At 39.4% G+C, this 25,809-nt stretch overlaps 2 protein-coding genes across 3 annotated transcripts in view; both read right to left on the bottom strand.

Annotated features, from left to right (window-relative positions):
• The window catches only part of spire1a (spire-type actin nucleation factor 1a), a 34,860-nt gene extending 14,271 nt beyond the window's left edge, over positions 1–20,589 (bottom strand). For both annotated transcript variants that reach the window (XM_083926121.1, XM_083926120.1), the window contains exons 1-4: positions 20,124–20,589; positions 15,018–15,049; positions 3,701–3,958; positions 1,280–1,405 (exon numbers count right to left, since the gene is read on the bottom strand). In XM_083926121.1, the coding sequence (XP_083782247.1) occupies positions 1,280–1,405; positions 3,701–3,958; positions 15,018–15,049; positions 20,124–20,472 (765 nt within the window). In that variant the 5' untranslated portion in view covers positions 20,473–20,589. The remainder of the gene's footprint in view (positions 1–1,279; positions 1,406–3,700; positions 3,959–15,017; positions 15,050–20,123) is intronic.
• Positions 20,590–23,154: 2,565 nt separating this feature from the next.
• On the bottom strand, positions 23,155–24,592 carry LOC310955347 (uncharacterized protein; the record flags this gene model as incomplete). The annotated part of the gene is made up of 3 exons (XM_083925160.1): positions 23,155–23,293; positions 24,063–24,187; positions 24,454–24,592. 3 exons carry the CDS (start codon positions 24,590–24,592, stop codon positions 23,168–23,170), a joined length of 390 nt encoding a protein of 129 aa, XP_083781286.1. The 3' UTR covers positions 23,155–23,167.
• Positions 24,593–25,809: the final 1,217 nt, after the last annotated feature.

Consider the following 25,809-nt stretch of genomic DNA (forward strand, 5'->3'; position numbering starts at 1 on the left):
TGATCTATTGAGATAGTCAGTAACAAGGAAGATAACAATTGGCAAAACCATATAAAAATATCTATTATATGTATTTTTCTGTATCCTTTATGTTGAAGAACCAGCGGCCGCACTACATTACGGTAATATTTACGTAATTTGGATGATGCTTTACGGTCCGATATTTGCACATTATGTCCATTTTGAGATAAAGTCCTTAATAAAATGAGAAGAGGACTTTTCATGTGTCAACTGAAAATAGGCTTTACCATGTGGTTATTTCATATCAACTATTTATTTATTTATTTATTCATTACCAGAAAACATGCTATATCATGTATCATCTACGTATGTACTGTATTATCGATTTTGGGATAGGAAATTTTGGCCATATTTGGTAGCAATAATGCTAGAACAAATTGTGATAACGTTCTTTTCTGTAATAAGACTATGCACTGGTCTGTCTGTGCTCACGCTGCACATGACATCTTTCCTGGTGTACTTCTGTAATGGTATTTTTTCATGGTGAGAATTTTCAATTGATTTTAATGAAAAACAATTAATTCCGGCACATCGTGATAATCAGTTGGTTAAGAGTATAAAACACGCCGTCACTAAAGATGCTCTACAGGGAGTTTCTCACTGATAAGACTCACATACCACTACTCCATGTTAAATCAGAAACAAATGAGAAACAGGATGCCACATAACATCCATGAAGAGTTAAGTCATGCCAAGTAGCGTAAGAGATAACGCTCTCAACTGGCCTCAGAAGGAGGTCATACAGGGACACCCACACTGTCTCAGTCCTGCTGGACTAGTGGCACTTTGTGGGCTGTGTTGTTGTTATTGTGCAGTTTCTGGGCACCACTCTGGTATTTTCTTTTCCCAGCGTTAGAAAGCCTTTTGGCCTTACAGATCCTTATTCAATTGAACTCTACACAGTAAATCCACATACCAAAGCAGCAGAGTGGTATCCCTCAGGAACAAGAGGGTTTGTACTTTCTGTTCTGTGCCTTCAAGTTCAATGATCTCTATCACTTTCAATTTCTTTCATTTCGACAGGTTTATGACGTTTTTAATATGACTCGTGGGCAGACTTTGGGGAATTTTGGTGAGTTACTAATTATTTCTGAAATAGGTTTAGGGGACTCACTTCACAGCTAAACATCTTATCAGTTGTCCAGGTAAAATAAAAACAAAAGGGTAAAGGGATGGCGTTGTTTCCATTTCTGTTCGACTGATTTATCCCTACCAGATTTATCCTGAACTCACGGATGTCACATGTAAGATTCCTTACCTCCTTAGCACTCTTGATTTTCTCCAGAAACGTGTGAAGTTCCCGGGTTTCGGCATAGAGAGCACGACACACGGCCTGGTAATGGCTGGGGGCGTCTGATGGGCTGGGCAGGTGGGAAGAACATAACTGTGAAGGAGAGAAGGGAAGGAATAAGTTAGTAGTAGTAGTAGTAAGTAGTTACTGGTACTTTAAAGCCACCGTAAAGCCCGTTGAGACAAATTTGTGTGAGATATATATATATATATATATGAAATACTTTTGAAACATATGAAGAAATCATGCACCCAGAGTATTTATGGCAATTCACTCCATTTAGTGGAGATGTACAAATATAGCAGAGCAGCTCAGGCAGATATGTGCTTTGAGCTAAATGCTAACATGCTCATGTTAAACAAGTATACCATGTCCCCCCGTCTTTGTTTTGTTAGCATGCTGAGGCTGATGGGGATGTCATTAGTTTTGCAGGTAATTGGTCAAATTAAACATTCTTGCCTCATGATGATGGCACTAGATGAAAAGTAGAATCGGAAAAAGACAGATTAGTATAATTCATGAGGGAATATGAATGTCTGTATATATACGGCTGTTAAGTCTGACGTAACACTCCTCCACACCTTTTTCATCGACTAGTAAGAGGTAAAATGACAATTACGTTGTTTTGGGGTTATTTTTTTAACTCAGAGCTATTCAAACAATCGGGACGCGTCACTGCTGCATTTTAAAAATACGAGGCTGGGAACGGCTTGGACCTGGAAATCATATTCTTAGAGGGCGTTACGTCACGACTTAAGAGACTGATAATTCCATGTTAATTCATTCAACTGTAGTTGGGACATTTCATTAAGACACCAGAAATGTCTGCCTCGTGGTGGTGCAAGAAAACCATCAGGGGATTTCCAGAGTCAGCTGGCTAGGCGTCACCTTCTGGGGAACATGACTGTCTTTACAAACTTTCATGTCAATCCATCTATTCTGGGCTCCCAAACCTGTCCTGCTGGATACTCTTCAGAACATCAAACACACCATTAAACAGTTCTCGAAAGTCAGTTTGTACCAACTCTGGCAGGCCTACGTAGCTATGCTAGCATGGCTAAAAACAACATGAACCTGACTGACCAGTTGGAGCGACATTGCCTGAATAGCATCACCTATCATGCACCATTCAAGAACTCTGACCCTTATGGAATTTTGCTGCGATTGTAAAGACAATAGAGGCTGCCTGCTAGAGAAATGATGAGCTGTCAAATTATCTCCAGCGATACAAGGGGAGGAAACCGAACGAGTGACATATTCTCATGTTCTCCTGAAGGGTTCGGCAAGCCACAGGAATGTCTGACTCAGCAGAAAGTGTCTCCTTCCTCGTCTATTGAAGTGAAAATTCGCAAGCAAAACGGCAGTGAGCAGTGAGCGTCTTTACCAGCATGGTAAAATACAGCTGCATCTGCGTTTTCCACTGTTGACGCTAAAAACAATGATGAAGCATGAAACCTTATCTATCGCAAGACACAAAGGAGAACAGTGGGCTGACAGTATGTGCCAATGTCACAGTTTGGAGATTTGCTGTTAAATTGACAGCCTCTTTTATGTGCTATCATTTCAGTTTTTGATGATAGATAATTAAGTAAAAAAAGTAAAAATCCAGTAAAATCCAAACTCAAGATTGACAACTTTGCAAAGAGGATGAATGCTCGGTTCACTTAATTTCACTAAAGCAACGTCTAATTATTCCTGTCTTCTAAGTCCTGTCATTTCTTGTCAGCTTCTCTGTCAGCTTCTCGTCTTTGCTGAACCCTCACCGACGCAACCTACCTCTGCCTGACAGAAACAGCAGAGTAAAGGAAGGAGGTCAGTCGGGAATGTGCAGTGAACTACTCCAGCCAGGTCATACCAACACACAGTTTACACTCAGGAGAACGATTGTTGGAGAAATTAAGATCCAAGCAATGCGAGACACCCACTGGCAGCAAAACAGACCTGTGTGTTCTACACCATGGTTCATTATATGGAAGGAACGGGCTGTTAAAGGTTTCTAAGCTTATTCCTCAAATACCAGCGTGTTTACACAGCTGTTATTGCCAGTCTCATATTCAGAAGGTCCTAGGGGAATTTACAGCGTGACGGCCCTCATCAGGGGAATTTGTTAGAGCTGGAGTGATGATGAGGTATGCATGCACTGCTCTGTAAACAGACCTAAAGTAAAAATGGGATACAGAAGGATATATTTATAGCAAAAGGAGAATCTACACATTTAATATGCTTATAATGACTTTGACCCCTCATGGATCTTCATCAGCCTTATCCCTCGAACCCTGACTGATTGAGTTATTATGGCAGTGTTACAGTGTGAGGATTATTTTGTTTCTGATGTATCTCAGATTGAATCTTACTGAGAAAAACACAGAACTGAAAGCAACAACCTACCGTGATGAGGTCCTGATAGCTGCGGATGCTGCTGACAGGGCTGGTGGTGACAGAGACAGGCTCCTCTTCCTCCTCGCACTCGTCTTCCTCCTCTGTGGCTTCGTAGCCCTCGTCAGGACAGGGGTCACTCTCCGTTTCTTCGGGGTTTGTCATCATGTCGATCAGGCGCTCCAGGGGCGGGCTGAGTTCACGCTCCTCATTTTCTTTGAGGCCAAAGTCCAGAGCTTTGTAAATCATGACACCCAGCGAGTCAATTACCTATAGGACAATAGACACACAGGATGTGGTAGATTATTAAAATGGAACATAAATCAGTTTTGAAGACTTTGCTCCAATAGGAGAGTTCCTTTCACTTGAGTTTCTACAGAAAAAACTGGTTCAGGAATGGAGAGGATATATATATATATATATATATATATATATAACAGAAAAATGCTAAATAGCATATGGAAAGAATAAGAGCAGCCTAGGGGCTTTACTAATTTGGTGAGATTAGTCAAATTATTTTTCTTCCTGTCCACTGACATTTGTTTACTTGCTGTCATGTGTGCCAAAATATGTTTGTTTTTTTCCAGCTGACAGTCTACACTCAATTGTAGGTTGCCCCTGCTGCTCTGTAATCAATGGCACATCCTCTAAAAACAGACCTGATGCCTTATCGCCCATCTTTGATAAAAAAAACTCCATCTACAAACACTCAATTCACCTGAACAGACAAGAAGGCAGTTCATGTCCTCAAACCAGATGTGAAACGAGGCCACAGTGTTCCTCCAAACAGCGTGATTATTACCATAATCTGGGGATGATTTCATTTCATCACTGCTTCCCCTCATTAACAAGCAGGGTATGACTTGTCTCTTTTTTTTTTGCAGTTTGTTCCAAAATGTCTCAAACAACCACAGGGATGCGACAAGACAAAGTTGTTCTTTCACTGCAGCATGACATGTTGGCTCTGCTGTGTAATGTCCTCTCCTGATAACTTAATATAACCATTGCTATCAAATCTACGAGTGTTGGAAGAAGCACAGGATGGCAGATCGCTGAGGAAGGAGGGGTCTTGAGTTGTTGGTTATTATTGGCCTGACACAGCAAACACGTTTTGAGCTAAGCTCCCTTGCTTGGCTTGAGTGATTGATACGTTTGTTGAAAGAGGGAAGCCCATTGAAAGCAAGTCTGTTGACAAAGATGCCCTGATTACAGTACATATAAATGCAAACAAAAGTTATGGTAGGCCTATATGTCAACAAATTATATAACAACCACACCAAGGACCTCAAAATAATGGACAACAAATCAAAGAAAACATGCATTCGCAGGGAAGTGCCAGACACTCCAGTTCATCAAGTGGCCACTTGAGGCTAGCTCCAAAACAGAGCAAATCCCCATCGAGCCCCATGTTAAAATAACTATTTTTATAGCAGAAATAAACATGTCTTTAGCCGGGTACAAAAAAAAAAAGTTTTGGTCTCTTTGGTCTTGATATTGAGGCTTAGGAGTTCTGCATAACTAACATAAGATGTCACACATGGCGAACGTTAGCTGCTAACTGTCTTCTCTGCTAACATCACCGACGCCTCAGCTCCCGTGTTGCAAACTTGGAAATCTTTCAGGACTTTTACCACAACTGATACTTCAGCTTCACTCAACTTCTTCCAGCATTATTCTTTTTAACTGCCACTGAAGTTGTTTGGCCTGGAATCCCAATATTGGTCATTCAAGTTTTAGTATCTGCCTTTTCTGTTGTTCCATTTCTGCCGTTTCTGTATTTTCCTAAATACTGCAATACCACAATACCAAGGAAAAATACTGTAGTTTCCTTTTCCTCATCTCCAGTGGATGATATTGTTTTCTATAACATCATACAAGGGTGGATAGAAACTGCTGGCTGCAATCTGTCTATTTGTGTACAGGTAACACCTTATAGCAATTTTGAATTTGTTTTGTTGTTGTAATAAAAGCAGTTTAACTATGCCCATAACTGCTGCATACTGTCATTAAGGAAATTTATGTTCAATAAGGAATGGAGCAGCATTGTTGTAAAAGGGAGGTGGCCTAATAAAACAGTGTTGATGTGGGTGAAGCTGGTGTTTTTGGGCATGGCTAGCTATGCTTGGGTGAGGCGTCCAAGAACAGCACCTGGCCGGGGATTCTGGGAACGTGAACGCACTGAAGCGAAGGGTGTTGACATGTTCGGCATCTTGATTGCAGCAGCAGAGGCAGAAAATCATTACATAACCGACATGTCATACAGTCAAAGTGCCGCCCTCACGTTTGGACTGAAAACACTGAGATGTTTCCTATAAATTGTTTTCTCCACTGAACTTTCTGAGAAGCAGGAATTCTCTCAACCCACTGCATTATTTCCTCTAAACAGCATCAAATAAGTTGGAGTGATATTCACGTCCATATTTATCCATGTCTTTTCTCTGCATTATAATGCTGAAGGCGTCACAGTTCTGCATCACCTGACTAACAGGGGTGTTTGCCTGTCTCCACTGCCTTAGCCTTCTCTGTTACAGAGGTGAGAAGCTGTCATGTCTAAAACAGGAAGGTTGAGTGGGCTCATGATAAAAGTTGTTCAAGTCACAAGACCCTTCAGAGAGAAATGGTGTATAATAAAACCTGGTAGAAATAATGACAGCAAAAAAGATCATTTATTCACCATTTTCATCTTGTCAAGAGAGGGAAGTGTGGGACACTTTTGAGCAGTACAGCAGGTCTATTTCTGAATGTTGGTTCATTAGAAACTGCTTTAGGATCGTGTTTTTTATCTTTGCGGATCAAATCCCTTAACTGTCAGTTTAACTCGGCTCCCTATTCAACACTTTTCTATAAATAAAAACAACCAGTACAACTAAACATACCAATACCGTGAAAGTAGCAACAGCCTCTATTCTGAATATCCCAACATTAAACTATTGATCCAAAACCCTGGAGAAAGATCTCTTTGATAGTCTTGTATAGGGATGGGAATCACAGACTAACTCACAATATGTTTTCCATGATAATTGCGGCACCGCAATACAGCCATTCTGCGATACATTACAAGACAATCATCACGATACATCACGATATCTGAAAAAATAAATTTTACCTGAGGAAAAAATACACCTGCAAAAAGACGGAAGTTTGATTTAGGCTATACACTGCATTGTAGTTTAACAGAATTTGACAACTGAGAATAAATAATGTACAACAAAGTGCATTTAGTCTTATTTTAGTGCCTCTTTAACACAGACACACACTGCAACTTCTCCATGTCCATGCACCATTATGCAAAAAAAATAACATTTCTCTCTTTAATAAAAATATCAATATTAGGCAACAGTGATTCAATAATGCATCGTAATAGGAAGTAATGCGATACATTGCGTTATCGATATTTTGTCCCACCCTTAGTCTTGTCAGAATTTATCAACCATGTCTGTGTGCAGCTGATAATCCTGTTCCAGGGCTAAAATAAATATCCTTTTTCCTTAGTGTGTCATTATGTAACCTTATAATCCATCTGTTGGACAACATGCGCTGTAGTGGGCGGAGATATGAGGGACTGCTGGAGTGACAAAGAGCACAAGGGGTCTCATTCATGAGCCACAGGGATGCAAAGGTTTACACTGGACCGCATATAGTGAACAAATATCGATAATTAAGTGTGGAAAATCATCTTGTACCCATGTGTAATTTAAGCAGTTGCAGTAGACTAGAGTTCCAATTTAAAGAAGATTTACTATACTGGCAACTTGCCGCTTTGCTATAAGTGTTGACTCAGTCTACCCTAAGTCTAAGTAGACTGAGCCAGCAGTTATTGTTTAATCCAACTTTTCCAAGACAAAATGGCTTGTAATGATTACCTGCCTGGCGGTTTAACAGGGGCTAGCACAGAAAGGCTCACTGTTCAATACATCATTAATTAACACACTCATACATACAATAATTTGGTTCATGTTGAATCAAGGTTTCAGCACTCCAGAGCATAAACAATGACAGCTTGGACTCAATTTGGCAAATACACAGTTAAATCAAGACATGAGGTGAAGGCTGGATAACTCCACCCCGTCACTCCACCAACACGTCAGCGTTGCAACAGCTTCATGGTTTCATTTCAAAGAGTAAGTCCCATATGCTTATGACAGATGGAACGTGGAAGAGGCATCTTAAGTATTGGTAGCCAGCACTAAGCAGGAAAGAGAGGAAACATTACTGCCAGGTTTTCTTATCACACCTCACAATCTCATTTCAAGACTTGTGACTCAGAGGATTGAGGCAAGAAGCCAACGCAGAGGAGCAGGAGGAAGGGGGGTTATAGATATGTGGAACAGTTGGGAAAGACAGCCAAAAATTCCACTGCTGGGTTTTAAGGCTCAGGCAGAACGGTTTGGTAGCAAAACCACTAACTGAAACCAGGCTCCACCCAGGATAGGTGGAAGCCTGCCACAGTGGATGATCATATATTCCCATCGCTGTGGTATCAGCCAACCACAGGTAGCACAGGAAAACGTTTTCAAATACTTCTTATGAAATGTAGCGGGATGAGTCATGTTGATGTCTAAGGGAAAGAAATAGTATGTCCTGTGTGTGTGTGTGTGTGTGTGTGTGTGTGTGTGTGTGTGTGTGTGTGTGTGTGTGTGTGTGTGTGTGTGTGTGTGTGTGTGTGTGTGTGTGTGTGTGTGTGTGTGTGTGTGTGTGTGGTTAAAAAAGCACTTTAAAAAAAACTCCATTCAGAGTATACTCCATCTTCCCGCAACCTTTCTCACGCTCCGCAAACAAATAATGAATCGTGACATCATTGCGCGGGGCAAGAAGTGCTTAAGGCTTACGTTTTCCCAACAATAAGTTGTTTTATACAGAATCTCACATGAAGACCAGTGTCAGAGGCATCATCCTGAGAATCAATGACGAATAGGAAGAGAATTTTTTACTCATGAATAACCTTTGTCTCCTGAAGGAACGCTGCGTTTCATATCAAATCTTCATTGTCAGACATGGCCCCCAATAAACAAAACTAGAACAAAATAGCTAATGAACAACAAAGTAAGACGTCATACAAATGAATAAAGATAGAATAATGCTCATGAAGTGGACCTTTTTTCTCCAAACATGACCTTTTTATTTGTGCCCACTCAATACATTTAAGAGCTTTTCCCCCCACTTAACCACTTCAAATAGGTCAAGCAGACAAAGCAGACAACGGCTGTTAGGAGTGAAAAAAGAATATATATATATATATATATATATATATAAATAAGAGGGGCACATCATTAAAAACATGCGTTTGGTCTGCTTTTGGGCCAGCTCAGTCTGGCAAGTAATCAATTGGTCACTCATAAGTATGCATGACTTCTCTGGTGAGGCTAAAACTCGTGCATGTGTGTGTGCCGCTTTCTTGGCCCGAACTTGTTTTGAAAAGTGATTCATTCTCAAAGTAACTACCCCTGGTTCGATGAGGCTTACATAAGTAAAGCAAAGCTCTAAATACCTACCTGTTTGATTCATATGGGGGGGAAATGTAAGGCGATTTTAGGCCTAAAATTAAAGACTAGGTTGAAAAATAGGCAATAACATAATTCTCAGCCGTATAAACTGGCTCAAAAAGCAATGCAAGAGGAGCAACCTTAACGGGGAAAGTCTCAGTGAGTCAACCAGCACGCAAATGGGCAAAGAATGAGACGTTTGTGTGAACGTTAATGGTGCAAATTCAGGAGGGAGGAAAAAGTCAGGCTAATGTGCCGTTTAGTCTTTTAGCCCACAGATCAGTTTATACGTAAATATATAACTACTCCTGGTTTTCTATTAATGAATTGACACTTGATATCAGCTGTCATATTGATGTCTATGGATTAAGGTTGTCACAATACCAGAATTTTAAACTGTGATACTAGTTTGTTTTTTTGTTTTTTTCCAAGTGATATTCGTTACCACGGCAAAAAGTCCTATACTATTTTTTTATTATTAACATCCTGCACACAGTGCTGGTATGCAGTTGATTTTCCTTCTGTCGTTTCATCTGTGTGGCCTTGGGTCGATAATCTGATCGTTTTTTTTTACAGGTTTGATACGTTCAGCACTGTCGAATGAGGATATAGTATATAGTAGGATATAGTATTATTTTGAAACACGTGGTATTGAGAAGTAGTGAAGTATCGCTACTTTTAACAACCTTACTTTACGCTGACATGTTATACAGCAGATGAACTGACATGGTGACATTCTGATCTGCATTATCGCATGTGACTTCAGATTAAAGTAAAGTTGTCACTGTAAACAATATGCACTTCATAAAAACTGATGAAAATCCTTTCCTAGCCTCTCTTTTCAAAATATATTACAAGAGGAAAAGTACAGTAAGTGTGTAAAGTCTATATTATTGGAGGCTACGGCAAGCAGCCTGCCATCGTTTCTTGGATCATCACAATCACATTATTGCCTATGCAGTTGAATTCGCAGCCCTAGGCAACGCTGTGGCCATCAGAGTTCACGAAACAGTCAGCTAAGCAGCCTTCAGCGTTTGCTGCAGTAGTAGAGCAAAGCCATCACAACACAGACGGTTACATAAGCAGAGCTAAATCTAGAGGGCTTCCACTGCAGGAGCGGATGTCGGCCTCCTCCAGTCTCAAGCATCACTACAGTGGGACAGAGCACGATGCTGCTCTTTCTTATCGCCTGTTCAAAAACCTCTCTGGTTTGTATTCCTATATGAAGGCAGCTGGAAACTGCTGAGGACTGAGAAAATGTGCCTCTGGATCAAACAGAGACCACATTATGTGTCATCATTTCGAGCAATCAGGGTGACATGGGCATAAATAAATGACACTGAAGCTGCAGGTGAGGTAGAACTTGTTTTTTTTACAAAAGCTAAAGGTTTGACCTAAAATGTTGTCAGATTCCCAGCATTGGCTCTAAACTGGCTCTTCACACAAAACCCTTTTGTCTTATTCCAAAAACCACACCTGACTTTGGATGAGCTACTGTAAAAATATCTGTGAAAAAAAAGATATGATAAACTCATAAACTTGACTCTCTCAGGCCTGACTGGACAAAAGGAAGATGCGAAATAGATTCCTCCTGTTATGGGTATATAAATAGAAATCTCCGACTCAAATAGCTCAGACTAGTCAATACATTGCATTCCTGTGGTTTTGTGCTTGCTGTGAATACCCCTGTATAGGCAGAAATGTAATCCCAGGTGGTTGAAACATGAACCAAACACCCGGGTGCTTTTAACTGAAGATGTCAATGTCACAAAAATCTATTGATTGATAAGGATAAATGCAGGATGAAACAATCAGGTCACTGGTAAATGTTGCGCTACAGGATCAAACTGGGAGCCAGTAACTCCAGGGGACATGCCTGGATGATCTGAAATACACAGACAGCTGACCCCAAAAAACTGCACTGGTTTGTTGCCTAATACACAGAGACCTGTATTTATTTCTAGAAAATTTACATATTCAAAAAGAATCTGCAGCATTAAAAATGATGTTTAAAAGAATGACGTCTCTCCATCTTAAAATGGGCAGTCTTACGTCAGAGCTGACAACAGTAAGAAAGTCTTTGTAGAGACGGAGCTCATTGCCTGCAGTGACTGGTATGGGGGGGGGGGGGGCCCACACACACACACACATACACACACACACACACACACAGAAGCCTCCCATGCAGACACATGCAGCCCCTGTTCACCCAGCTGCAGCGTGGAAGCCAGTACTGTACACCGTTGAAATGCAAAGAATATGCATTGCCCTGCTTCATCTGAGCCAAACAGACAAATTAATCTAACTTCTAACCATCTGGAAAGAGGATAAGTGTGAATAATGAACATATTTGAATCTGGAATATAACTTAGACACAATCAAATAATAAGTTATTTGAGTGAACTATTCTACGAACTTAGGGTTGGAGGGGTCCATTTTATTCGGAGGATGAGAAAATAAACCTTTTGATGACTTGCATTAACTGCCGTTTGCTGACCTCGTCACTGACGACAGGAACGAGTCCGAGGCTTGGCCCAAAATTGAGCGACAGGGACCCTAGCAGACCTGGCAAACCTGAAATAGGATACTACAACTAATCTCACCTTAATCTTCGACGTCGAACAAACTGGATTAAGCTTGTCCAAGGTACAAGTCTCACACAAATTATTTTATTTTAAGAAATATTTACTACTAGCCATGAAGCTTTGTCATCTGGACCATTTTTAAAAAGGCAGGTAACAAAACGGTACCTTGTTTAAAAATGATTGATGATTATCCCAACACAGGATCTACAGTTCAAGTGAGGGGAAGTGGGTCATCTCAACACAAGCTAGTGATCAGCTCCAAAATGTGAAGAAGCAAAGGAGGGTATGAGACAGTGGCCCTGGCTGATTGACAAGGGACTGAGACACAACAAACACACACACACACACACACACACACACACACACACTCACACACAAGGCTAAATCATGAGGAATGCAGGACAATGGCCAAAATGTGACCGAGCGTGAGAGTAGAGAGGGTTTTATCAATCAAAAGGATAAAACTGAGTTGCTGTGTGCAGTGCGCTAAATCAATTTTCTACAATGATCTGAACATAATTAAGTCAAGGAAAGCACCAGAGCGAATTAATAGTTCCAGTTAATGTTCTCTCAGAACATTAAAAGAAGCTGGACTCAACAATCACAGCATTAATACAGCAGCAAACAAATATTTGTTATATAAAGATAAAGTGTTTGTTGTAATCAGAGTTTCTCTGTTGAAACTGTTGGGCAACGGTCTATATGTATATACAAAATACAATGCTAACTTTAGTATGCTAACTTTAGTATGCTAACTTTAGTATGCTAACTTTAGTATGCGAACGTGCTCATACAAATAATGCAAACATGCTCATGTTTAGCAGCTACAGTATAATGATCTCAATCTTAATTTAGCATGTTAGCATGCTACTAGGGCTGCGGAATATAACAATATATATTATCAAAACGGTATTAAAAATAGTTATCGTGTACATTTTTCTATGTCATTTCCATCCCAATGTCAAAAAAACAGCAGCCGAACTGCATTATGGAAATATTAAACTTTATTTGGATGAAGCTTTACATTCCCATTCTTGCCCGTTATGATCATTTTGCACTAAAGTTCTTAATAAAATCTGATCTTATTTAAATGGAAGGCTGCTACTCCTCCATCACTCCACCATTGGATTAGGGACGTTCTGCAGAATGTTAAGTTGGAAAAAATCAGATGGACCCTCAACGGATCCATCAGCAGATTCTACAAAACCTGGGACCCTCTGATATCTTATGTGAACGATTTACCGGGTCTGGAACCGGATCTCTGACTGTTAATACTTGCCCACCCTTTTTTTTTTCTTACTATTATTCTTTGGATTATTTTTTTATTTATGTTATTTTATGTCCGTCTGTTGTCTGTGACAAGTCTGTCAGGTTGTTTAAAAATAAAAATCCTTTACAATGTGGTTATTTCATACAAACGTTTTTTATACATTTACCAGAAAGGATGCTATGACACTTTCTAATTAACTGTAAGACTGTAAACGTGTGTCCGAGCATGATTGGGGCGATTGCAGCTAAAATCGCCATTGTTTTTTTTAGTGCGTCACTAAACATTGATTTGGAAAAACAAGCCTAACAGAGCTCATCCATGTGAATGTGCTTCAACTATTAATCCGTGTGACTTAAAAATAATAAACACATTTTTTTAAAACAAGGTGTGTCCTCAAGGTTTGGTCACATGCTCGTTTTGGATTGTCACGCTGATGTACTAAAAGCTGTTGTGCAAGATGTTAAGTATTTCCAAAAACACAACACGTCAAACACACCCTGTTTGTTCAGCGTAAGTAAGGGCAAAGCTAATGATGCAAGGAGTATGACAGTATCAACTAGAAAAATATAGTAAGTAGAAGAAGAAGGGGAGAGGGAAGTGACGGCCAGCTGATGTGAAGGAATTATATTTCCGACTAAGCCATGCAAAAACACACATAGTGCACATGCCTGTGATCACATGAACTGCAAGGCAAACATGGAGGAGATCAGACTGCTTGGGTTGACAGAGGACTCTCTGTGTAATTAGTCTATGTACACATAATGAAGCTCGGAGAAAGGCTTCTCCTACCAGGATGATACCGTGTACCTTGCCTGGTCAAACAGACACTGGACACATGTCCTCTTCATGTGTGTATGACAGAAAGTGACGAACAAAAAGAGAAGAAGTCATGCTCTCTTTTAAGTGCTCTTCTGCATCAGAGTGCAGCCAAACACAATAAGTACAGAACACAGTAGAGATGTGCCATTTTTTTTACAGAGTTCCTTCCCTCTTCCAACACTTGAATGGTTGTGATAGGTAACAGTGCTGCTGAGCAGTGTCGTAACTACGCTTTGACTGAACTGGACACAATGTGCAGATTTTATCCAAGTAGTCACCAGTTTTCAACAGCAGTGATAACCACTAAATGTTCATTTAAATGTATTTTTGTATTGGCTCGATACACAGGGTAACTAATAGATTCAGTGGTGCGAAAGCTGTGGAAAGCTGTCATGTTTTTGAAATTGTTTTGTCATAAGTGAACTAAATAATGCATGACAGTTGTGTGAAAAGAAATCTGATGATTGAATTAACATTCAAGTTTAACCCTACAAAGCCTTCAGAGACGACCTGTACACACTGAGCTGATTCTTTCAGTGTGTCAGTGTTACATACATCAAATGATTTAGAGGCACCTGCCCTTTATTTCTGTGTGAAGTTGCTGTCATGCTTTATCTTCGTGTTACCATATTTGACAAAAAAAAAGTTCTGTTATAAAAAACTTGTGTTCACTCCATAGTCAACCAGGGAATTTTTGTTTTTTGTTCTTTTAATGTGGTAAGTTCTATTTAGGTTTTTTTTTTTAGCTCCATGTGAGGTTTAGTGCAAATACTGTATACATGAATCTCAGTGAGTTACAGTCATTTATTGGATGTCGCCCTTTTTTAATAGACAATATTATGGCTTTATATTTTGGTAAATATAAGTGTTATATATATTTATATCATAGGAAAATAGACAACCCTGCCTGTCCATATATAGAAAGCTGTTTACTTTTTCAACACACACACACACACACACACACACACACACACACACACACACACACACACACACACACACACACACACACACACACACACACACACACACACACACACACACACACACACACACACACACACACACACACACACACACACACACACACACACACACACACACACACACACACACACACACACACACACACACACACACACACACACACACACACACACACACAAACTCACCTCTAATGGCGTGGGTGCTGGTTGGTATTTATCTGTAATGACAGAACATTGAGATAGTTATTCACACACATGATCACTTTGGATAGTTATTAAATGTGCAAAACACACCCTTTAAATGAATTGTCTACTGTACATGTGTGTGTGTGTGTGTGTGTGTGTACAATTATTCTGCACAATTATGTAAGACGTCTTTAGAGCAAACACACACCTCTCACAGTGTCACATAACATAAAACAGTAAAGTTTTAAAGTAATGTTGGAGAGCTGAGAACCATGATTGCTCGACGGCGCTGAAGACGACTGCTTGAATAAATGATAATGTTTTCTCTCTGCAACCACTTCACACTGCCTGGGGCAAATTGAAGTGTCAAAACCTGCCACTGGGGGCTGGTAATAGTGATATGACTGTTTCTTCATACTCGGGAAAGAGACATTACCCTCTATTCATTTCCACGAAAACACCTCTGAAAATGGAAAGTACAGAAACCACAGGGACCTAAATAGACGGGGGGGAAAGTTTCTCTTTCCCTTATTGGAAAAAAGATAACTCAAAAGCTTTGACAATCTTATCTTTTTGTTCTGTCTGGCTTTTCTAACACACCTGTAGATTTTCCTCTAAGAACTCAAAAGGTACAGAGTCTCTTTCCCACAGTGAAAAATGACATTTAACAAAAGGCTAAGTGCTGGTCAGAGTAACGTCAAGGGTGAAAGTACAAATAGAGAGATAGATCTGTAGACTTTAACACCAGTGCAGTGTAAAATTAGACCTATAAATGAGACACTTTGACCAGTGTGTCATCTCTCTGAACGATAATAGAAGTGCCATTTCAGTTTTAATTCCCTCAAGTTATTTCCAATTAAAAATGGGACTAAGCTGTCTGCTGTGGATGCATCCTAAGACATGTTTTTCAATGCAGAGCTTAAGTAGACATTCAAGGAAAACACTTATTTCAAAGAGTCTCTCAGTTCTGCGCAGGTCACTATGAGTTACAGCTAATAGACGGGAGAGAAAAAATAAATAAACAGCCATCCACCAACGCTCACTTGAGAAACACTAGGTTCTCTGTTTGTCCCAGCCGAGGAGAGACGACTTGGCCTAGAGTGAGTGTGTCACAGTGGGCATTTTTGGAGCAGTGTGAAGCGTCACCCAGACTATCCTGCCTAAAAATGGGTTTACCGAGAGTGGGTTACAGATGGGGAGATGTAAGAGTTTTCTACCGATTGACTTTTTATATCTTTTACCCATCTCTATTCTAATAAATAAATAAATAGGGAACCATTGTTACATCTTAAACCTCTTCAAAGACATAATTAACCAGATCAGCACTGTAGTTAACATACTGCATGCACCAAACCAACAACAAAAAAACATCCTCTACTCCTCTACTATTGGTATGAATCATTGAAAATCTTGGGGAGCAAACAAGTGTGTCATCTTGATGCAGCATTCAGGCTTAATTCTCGGTTCAATGTGGGGTGGGAGTAAACATTTCCCCCTGCTCTGTATCAATCAATCTGCCTGCAGCGTGCATCTCACATCCGTCTAATTGAGCCTAAAATAAGCACTTGACTTAGACTCTGAGCTGCTTATTAGTCTCATTTCGTCTGAACACACACTTTGTGCAGTGTTCGGCTCTAGAGGACCTCTTGATACACGTAGTAAGATAGGAGAAGTGACTTGAAGGCCTCCTGTGTCGGTGGTCTGGGTGCTGGACGAATAATGCCACCTTGTCTCTGGCTCATTAACAGGCCATATGTAGATTACATAAGCATGCTGGGGTAGCACCCTCTGAAACTGAGCAACCGAAAGCTTAATAGGTGTCACGTCTCTCTCATCACCAGGTCTACTAAAGACCAGGACAGGGCTGAGCTGTCCACTAACAAGAGGAGCAGCATGGGACCCTCCGCATAATCTGCAGTCTAAAGTCTGCGCATCTCATCATCACATTTATTCTATTTTGAGTAGTTGCAAGACGATCGGCAGCACTGACTGAATCTGTTTATAGGGGATGCACGATGATAACAGCAAGCTATCAGTATCAGCCGATATTGACTTAAAATTGAATGAACAGATATTGGATAACACAACGATATAATAAACCGATGAATGAATAGACCGCTGTTTCCTTGATTAAATCAGAATAAATGCCTGTAACACATTTTAAGTAGGATGTATCTTACTTGTTTTGTTTAAAAGCACTTGTCATAAATAAATATGGCATGTTTACCTTAACGTAAGTTTAAGTGTTTTTCTCATCTGAACAAGGAATGAATATTTCATCATTTTAAGCTTTGTATTTCAATGTCTGCGTTTACCGGTGAACCAACACAATAATATGCACAGAATCAGAAATACTTTATAATCGCAGGGGGAAATTATTTTAATAATATGTGGTATACATAATTAACATTTTATAACACTTTGACTTTATTTATTTATATATATATATATATATATATATATATATATATATATATATATATATATATATATATATATATATATATATATAAAAAATCAAGAAAATTAATCAATTCTAAAAATAAATACGTTTTTAAAAAAACATATGGGTTATCAGCCAAACAAGTTGTAAAATATCGGCATATCGGATATTGGCAAAAAATTCCATATTGTGCATCTCCAAACACTCCTGGTTGGTTAAATATGCTGAGATGAGAGGGGTCTGGTCTGAGGGGTGTGCTCCAGAGAGAAAGATTGTATGTGGGGCTCAGACAGAGGAGGGGGGACTAAGAAGAAAGGGGGCTAATAAGTTCCCCGGAGAGATGGGATACAACCTTGGTGCCAGAGGCTACGCTGACAGCCACACCTCCTCCTCCTACACCCAACTTTATCTCTCACATATTAAGTTAATGGGAAGCAGTTAAAAGGCTCGGAGAATCTCTGAACACCTGAACGTGTGTACAGGAAGAAGCCTTGCTGGGAGCCCCTTTGAATTAGACACCAGGTGGTCTTTGAGGGTCAGCGTGATGGTAATTGCTCCAATAGTTGATTGCTTTCAGCGTATATCCTCAAGTGTAAATCTGTGCTCATGCATTATAAAACAAGACAGCAGGGTCCAAGTCATTCGGACTGGAATTATTTGATATAAATGTGCCCGTTTCTGTCAATGCTGCTACAAAACAAACCCAGCTCTGCCGTTTCATTGCTGTGATTGGTAGTAGGTCTACCCAATACGTCCAGAGGCCCCTTTGGTTTACACCATTGATAGAAAATAACCCTTGGAAATCGAAAATAACCCTTGGAAAAAGAAAATAACCCTTGGAAATAGAAAATAACCCTTGGAAAAAGAAAATAACCCTTGGAAATAGAAAATAACCCTTGGAAAAAGAAAATAACCCTTGGAAATTGAAAATAACCCTTGGAAATCGAAAATAACCCTTGGAAATCGAAAATAACCCTTGGAAATCGAAAATAACCCTTGGAAATAGAAAAAAGGAACTGAGAGGTTCCAGACCAGTAAGCATTTGAGAATCCGCCTGGTGACGCCAGGCTAGTTGTCGTGTAGACTAGGGCCTAAACTTATTTCTTCATTAACCATTAGGGATGCACACAATATGGACTAAAGTACAATAACCGAAATCGCCAGATGGCGCAATATTTGTTACAGGCAAAATATCTGTCAAATGTTACGGCTAAAATCTTTGCTTGGTACGGATGATGCATCATGATACATTTTAATATATATATATATATATATATATATATATATATATATATATATATATATGTTCAAATAAAAATGAAAATAATGATGTGCAAAATATCACACGTCCTCTAATATTGTGGATCCTAAGCAATATCAATGTAAATAATCGCAATTAGATATTTTGCTCATATTATGCAACCCTATTATTAATATTATTATTAATTGTTTGGTCTATAAAATGTCAAAAGAGTGAAAGAGTCTTCATCGTGCATACGTAACGTCATGAAATCCAAAAGTATGCATCATACTATCATGAAAAAAGCTAATATTTGCATACGAGTGGTTGATGAGTGAAATTCTTGGTATTTGTTTAAAGAATCATGTAAATTGTTTCAAATTCATGTTCTGAAATAACTCATCTATTAATTGTTTCAGCTGTGCGGCAAATAGTCGAGGTGGAACACACACTTGCGTGAAAGTGGACCTCACCTACAACAGTTGAGTGGATCTATCATGTGCATGCAGCTCACTGCACCTTACTACTAAACTATACTACTACCACACAAATACATTTAAGCAAAAAATGGTCTTCAAAGTTTGTTTACTGTCCAAACAAATAAATATTCGGCACATTGATGATGGATTATGGTTTACTTGAGTGCCATTTATTAATTTCCATCCAATCAATCCTAACCTCAACACTTTCAAGCTCAAAACTGTGAGAGAGAGATCATGAATGATAAGAGATTGCACTGAGGCTTTGTAGGGCAGTATACTAAAAACGTGTTTCCACTGTTTAAAATCTCCCTCACCTCAGGTGCATGCAGCCCAAACCCATACACCTGCTCTGATCACAGCAGAAATATGAGTCATGTGTGTCTTTTTGCCTGTATTTCACTGTAGCTTTGGTGCTGTGGCTATACTGCTCTGCTCTGGACTGGGCCCAAGGAGCTCTGCAGTTTAAATCCATCACATGGCTCATTGTTTACTGTAGCTAACTGACCGCTGCAGGAGCAATCATTTCAAACACAAACCCCAAGCAGCCATTCAAGAACCAGCCCTGCTAAAACACACCCCGACTGAATGAAGCCATGATATGAGCCAAGATTATAATGTAAATACTAGATTGTGTTGGGAGAACAAACCCTGCCTTGTTAATATTGGCAATACCGCTTTTCTGTGTCTGTCTTTCGATCCCCAGCAGCTATGCGGTGATTTGTGATGTATTTTTAATAAGCGCATCGGGCGACTGTCAACAAATTCCCCACATGGCTGGAAGCAGACAGCCACAACAACATGGCCTCTTTGTGGGGAAGCTCCGTGTGTGTGGCCCTGGAGCGATGTGGAGGAAAACAGGCTTCACTGTTGAGATCGCAGTCGTAGCTGCGCAGTATTCAATCAGACAAATGTGTAACACCTGGCTGGTTTTATTGTTTTACCTGTGCTGTCTTCAAAGTGCAGTTTCACCGTCCCGTCTCTCCCAATCGTCACATCCCCGGGTCCCTCAATCCTCCGCGGACACTCGACGGCTGAGGTGCCGGCACCCTTGGAGCTTTTCCTCCGATGTTTCTGCGCTAAAGTCCGACAGCACTGATAGCACACCGCCCACGCCTGCTCCTCGTTTATCGGCTGGCTGTACAGTTTCAGGATTTCTTCCAAGGAGACCTCCGCCGCGGCGCCGTCGCCGCAGTCCATGTTCACGTCCCCGGTGCTCGTGTCGGCTGCGAAATCCCGGAGAACGGTCGGTGAAGTCAACATCCCGTCGTCAGTCCCCGGTCGCTTGGCCATCCTCACCTCATTATAACCGCACAGCTTAAGAGGAAAAAATGGAAGAGAAGTATCAATGAGTATTTCAGAGTCACTGGGCTTTAGAGAGTCAGACGGTAAGCTCTCAATCAGCTGTTATCTCCCCGGTGTGAACGGAGAGCACCAACGGTTCACCGTTAACGGCTGAGAGCTGACAGCGCGGGCCGCGTGGTCTCAAAGCCCGCCGGTTCACTGCGCATGACTGACTCGCTTGTCTTTTTTTTGTCTTTTTGGTTGTTGTTGTTTTTTTTAAACTTTATTTGCATATTTTCACAAATATAATATCAACACAGTAGAACAACTTGGCGTCGTACTTGACAAATAATAATGTGTGTGTATAAGGAAGTAAATTCTCCTTTCAATGAACATTACAATTTGAAATGATAATGACATAACATGAGTTAGAGTACTTAAATACACAATCAAATAAAAAGGCATACAATAAAACCATACACAAAACAATAATAAATACATACAAAAAAAATTAAATTAAATTAAAACTGATTCGCTTGTCTGTTAACTTCAACTAAAAGCGGAAATCGTCATTTTGTAGGCCCCAGAGCTTCCGCTGTCAGGTGTGTAGTGCAAAATCACATTATGATGGGGACATTATGATGATTGATCTTAATGGTTTTAACAGGTGGGAAGTAATTAAATATATGGAGTTAATTAACAAAAACAGATAAAGGCCATTCATAAAAATGAAAGAATGATGAGGAGTAAAAATGACTTAGGACTCAATAAATAAATAAATAATTACAGGAATAAATCAATAAATGCATGAATAAGCGGGACCTGCTTACTCATTCACATACGGACACAGAAATAAAGAGATAAATAAAGGTAGGTGAACAAAAATGTAGAAATGCATGTAATGCATATTTATTTATTTATACATGTATTCATATATTTATTAATTCATTTATGCATTTATATATTTATGCATTTATGTCAACATTTTTGAGGTAGGCCTATAGTAGTTCAATTTTATGACAGATTTATTTACTTAATCTGGAGTCATTTTGCATATTTACACAATTCACCCTTATAGTCTGAGGTACTGTAATGTATTTTTGTATAGCCTAGATTGTTTTCATGCCATCTTTCTAATTTCCCTTAGTTCTTATTTCACTCTTATATATTTCATTTAAACTGTTTTTTTTTTTCTTATCTCTTGCTTTTTGCAAATTAAGATTCCAGTCCTACTACACTATAAAAATGTTATGATAAAATATTATCCAGTTAATAATGAATCTATCCAACAGAATATAGACTACAAACATGACTGCTTTCATACAAAAATATTTTGGTATTACAATGATAGCAAATAGAATTACTGCCAACTCATGTGTTTGTGGGCTTGGGGACAATGAGATAACTATATATCTAAAAATAATTACCTTGTCTTTACTTTATATACAAACACATCCATGAATTGGATCACACAAAGCAGAATATTGGTCTGTTGATGTAGACTAATGAATTCCGCAGCAGCCTTTGCCTGTAGGTAACGAGAAACGACACTTCTTTCTGAGTTTCACAACTTAAGAAGCTGACAACAATTTTAATTCAAAGGGAAAATAATGTGTTGGTGTTTAAATATAGTTTTCCATCACAAAAGTTGGCCTGTACACATTTCAACATTATCATCAGTGAATCATCGAAAACTCTTGACAGGCAACAGTTTTTTCAGTTTTTTTCAGAACTGGTCGACATCACCATCTGCTGGCCGTGACTCTCCCTTTCCTGACGACACATCCTGAATGTTGTACTTCTTAGTGCAGTTTTTCACGTGTTGCTTTATGATGTTTGAGCAAAGACATTTTGCCACCAATGTTGAATCAGTCTGAGATTGATTTGACATGCAGATGGGCGTGTAAGCCACACAAACGATTCATCATTACAATACATAATAATGGTGAATAATAAAGTGTAACATCACAACATAAAAAAAGATGTAAAAGAACATATAAACGAATCAAAAACGCTCAAAGTGGAAACAGGAGCAGTTCAGATCAAGATGAATTGTAGGCACATGCGGGTGTGTTTGTTTCTTTACCTTTGCAAAGGAGAAGACAGTCTTCAGCCTTCGAGCATCAAACTTCAAAATCTCAGTTTCTAGACAGCACTTCAGGGTCTTTTGAATGAAAATCATTTACAGCATTGACTGACTTTAAACAGCATCATCATTGTTTTTCATTCACAACAAAGGGAATAGATTTGCACAAAGAACTGAAGCAAACTCTTAAGGAAGGCCCCCCGACACAGAAAACATTTGTATGACAACATATGTGCAGATAGTGATTATCGTGTGCATACGGGACGGTCTGTTCTTGTTTTACTTTAAAATTGGCTTAACACAGTGACTCATTCCCTGACCGGCACCATAAGCATGGGAGAAAAGCCTTGTGGAGACTTGAACACTGTTTGTGATCCACTCTCCGCTTCACTTCACACATGCATTTGCAATGGCACAACAAAGACGCAGCATCCAGAGATCTTTGGACGGAGACATTATGCAGGTGCTTATATTGTAAAATCACTGAGACCGACAGCCAAAATCTCGCAGAGTCACTCGCAAACATCATCCACACAATCCTGTAAATCCCCATCCCATCTCCTGGTGAACTTTTCGCAGCTCCGGCCATCTTCTTTTTCACACAGTCTTGGATTTTCTTCATCTTTCGTCGCACACATTCCCAGGTTCAGTGTCTCCGCTGCTGTTGATATTGACGGGCTGCCCGTCCTTAGACAACGCACCGGCCTCCTTTGATGCCCTCCTTTTGGACTCACGAGTGGTTTGCTGTGAAAAAAAGATGTGAGAGTTTTGAATGTCACGTCATTTAAATGTCACCACACAGAGAGCAAGTGGGCAACGCTGGCCAACTGAGACCTGAGTCACCGAAGCTCTGCCCATAAGTGGAAGGTTCAATAGAAAAAACACACAAACAGTCTCTGTTTCTGAGGTGTGAGGTCAGAGGAAGTGATTTTCCAGTAAATGTGAAATTATTTTTGCACGGAGCAAAATAACATTTGCAACTCAGTCCCCTAAATTGAGAATAAAACATGCAGAATAAAAGTATCCATGCAGTATTATCTGTCTCTTCCTATCTGCTGTTCATAAGGATTAAGGCCCATACATTTTAAATCTGCATTCAGTTGGTTTTGTGCATTCGCATTCACGATAAATGACTAGGCAAACAGATGGTGGGAAGGAAAATGCAATGCCATATCCCAAAGAATCCAGAATATTTAAATACAACTTATCATCTCATTGTTTACTGTTGTTAAGTAGCCCAAAATACACTCAACACCAATATTTAAAGGGGACATCATATGCCAAATTTGGAGTTTATACTTTTTCTTGGGTTTCTATTAAATTCATTCATTTTCAAAAGAAAACACTGATTCTGCAGAGCAAACTGTCAGAAGTAACATAATATAATATAATATAATATATTATTACAGTATGCAGTTGCTGAGTCTCACATCCTGTCACCTTGTGTGCAAAAACAGACGCTGTTTGGTGTTAATATTTAGCAGTCGGACCTGCCAATACCAGTGACACCTACATCACTCAAGGAGCGTCTGGGTCTCCTCTGGTGGTTGGAGCCGGTGGATGTGAGGGCCTGTTTCCCACACTGGGTGCCTGTGTTCACCATCCTCTTCTCCCTCAGACTGGCCTCAAGAGCTTTACCTTCGGACAAAGGCTTAGGTTATCATGTGAAACACAACCAGATTCGTGCCCTGGCTTTCTTTCAACAGTATATGACAACAGTAGAGATGCAAAACTGCTTTGTCAGGGAGTTGGCAGCTGGTTGCGCTTGGAGTGGTTCATTTATCTTTCTTGTGATCCCTTTTTTCTGTATTATTTCCTCATGTTGTGGCTGTAATTTGGCCTGTGGTTCATGCAGTGGGGGATGCTGCAGTTAAAACAGATAACACGGAGGCGGAGGCTCTTACTGTTTGCTACTGGTAGAGAGGTCTCCACGTCCGTGTTGGTGAGCCACGTCGATTCCGTTTCTCTGGTCCAGCTCTCATGATACCTCGGCTCGATGATCGCGTCCGCCCGACTCCCCCCACAACCCATCGGGAAAAGCATCCACGGCAGGTGCAGCTGACACGGGCTGAACACGGCTCGGGTCGTCTCACAGCAGCCGCAGCATCCTCCCCAGATCTCTACTGCAGCTCCATCCGTGTTTCCGTGCCCATCATCAGGTGGAGCCGCTGCCGCCGCTGGTTGATACTCCACAGACAAGCAGCTGAGCAGCGCTAACACGCACCGGAGCCTCTGCGTCATCAGCTGCGTCCGCTCTGAGCGCTGATTGGCTGCGAGGGTTCTCAACCCCAGCTCGTGTCACCATCATCACCATCATCATCATCATCATCATCATCATCATCATCATCACCATCATACAAATATGCACTGATACCAATGAAAATCACGCTAACACTTCCAACTTTAAGTCCCCTTTGTTATTATTATTATTATGATTATTATGATTATTAATAATCATAATAATAATATTATGTGTTTAATCTTATAATGTGATGTGTTTATTATCATTTTGATTATGTATTTATAGCTATGATTACTAATATGATGTATTATTCTTATTAATATTATCATTATGTGTTTAATATAAGTAATCATAATATTATGTATTTATCATTATTATATATTTACTATTGTTATTGTCATTATCATTCTGTGTTTAATATTATTAATACAAATAGTATGTATTTATTAATATCATCATTATTATGTTTAATATTGTTCTTATTAATAATAGTATGTATTTATTATGTATTTGCTATTATTATTATTATCATCAGCATTATCAGTGTGTTTAATAGTATTATTAATAGAATGTATTTATTATCATTATTATGTATTTAATATTAATAATAATATGTATTTATTATTATCAGTATGTATTTAATATTTATAAAAATATGTATTTCATTATTATTATGTACTTATTACTATTATTAATAAGATTGTGTATTTATGTATTTGCTATTATCGTTATTACGTTTAATATTAATATTATGCATGTACAATATTTTTCTTATTGGTATTATTGCTTGGCCTATTAACTGTTTTACTACAGTGTCATTATGTGCTTATACACACATATGGGTTTATGGTTGTTGACTAATGAATTAAACACTGAAAATGATTAATCAAAAGTAAATATGGGCTCCTACTTGCTAGGGAGACTTAGTGTTCCCAAAAATTGAATTTTGTTTGGTGTTTGTCATTTTTAAGAATGAGAGTAAAATAAGAGGATGTTTAAATAACATTGTGATGTTAAC

This window comes from Echiichthys vipera (assembly GCF_963691815.1).
Source record: "Echiichthys vipera genome assembly, chromosome: 13".
Classification (NCBI taxonomy): Eukaryota; Metazoa; Chordata; class Actinopteri; order Perciformes; family Trachinidae; genus Echiichthys; species Echiichthys vipera.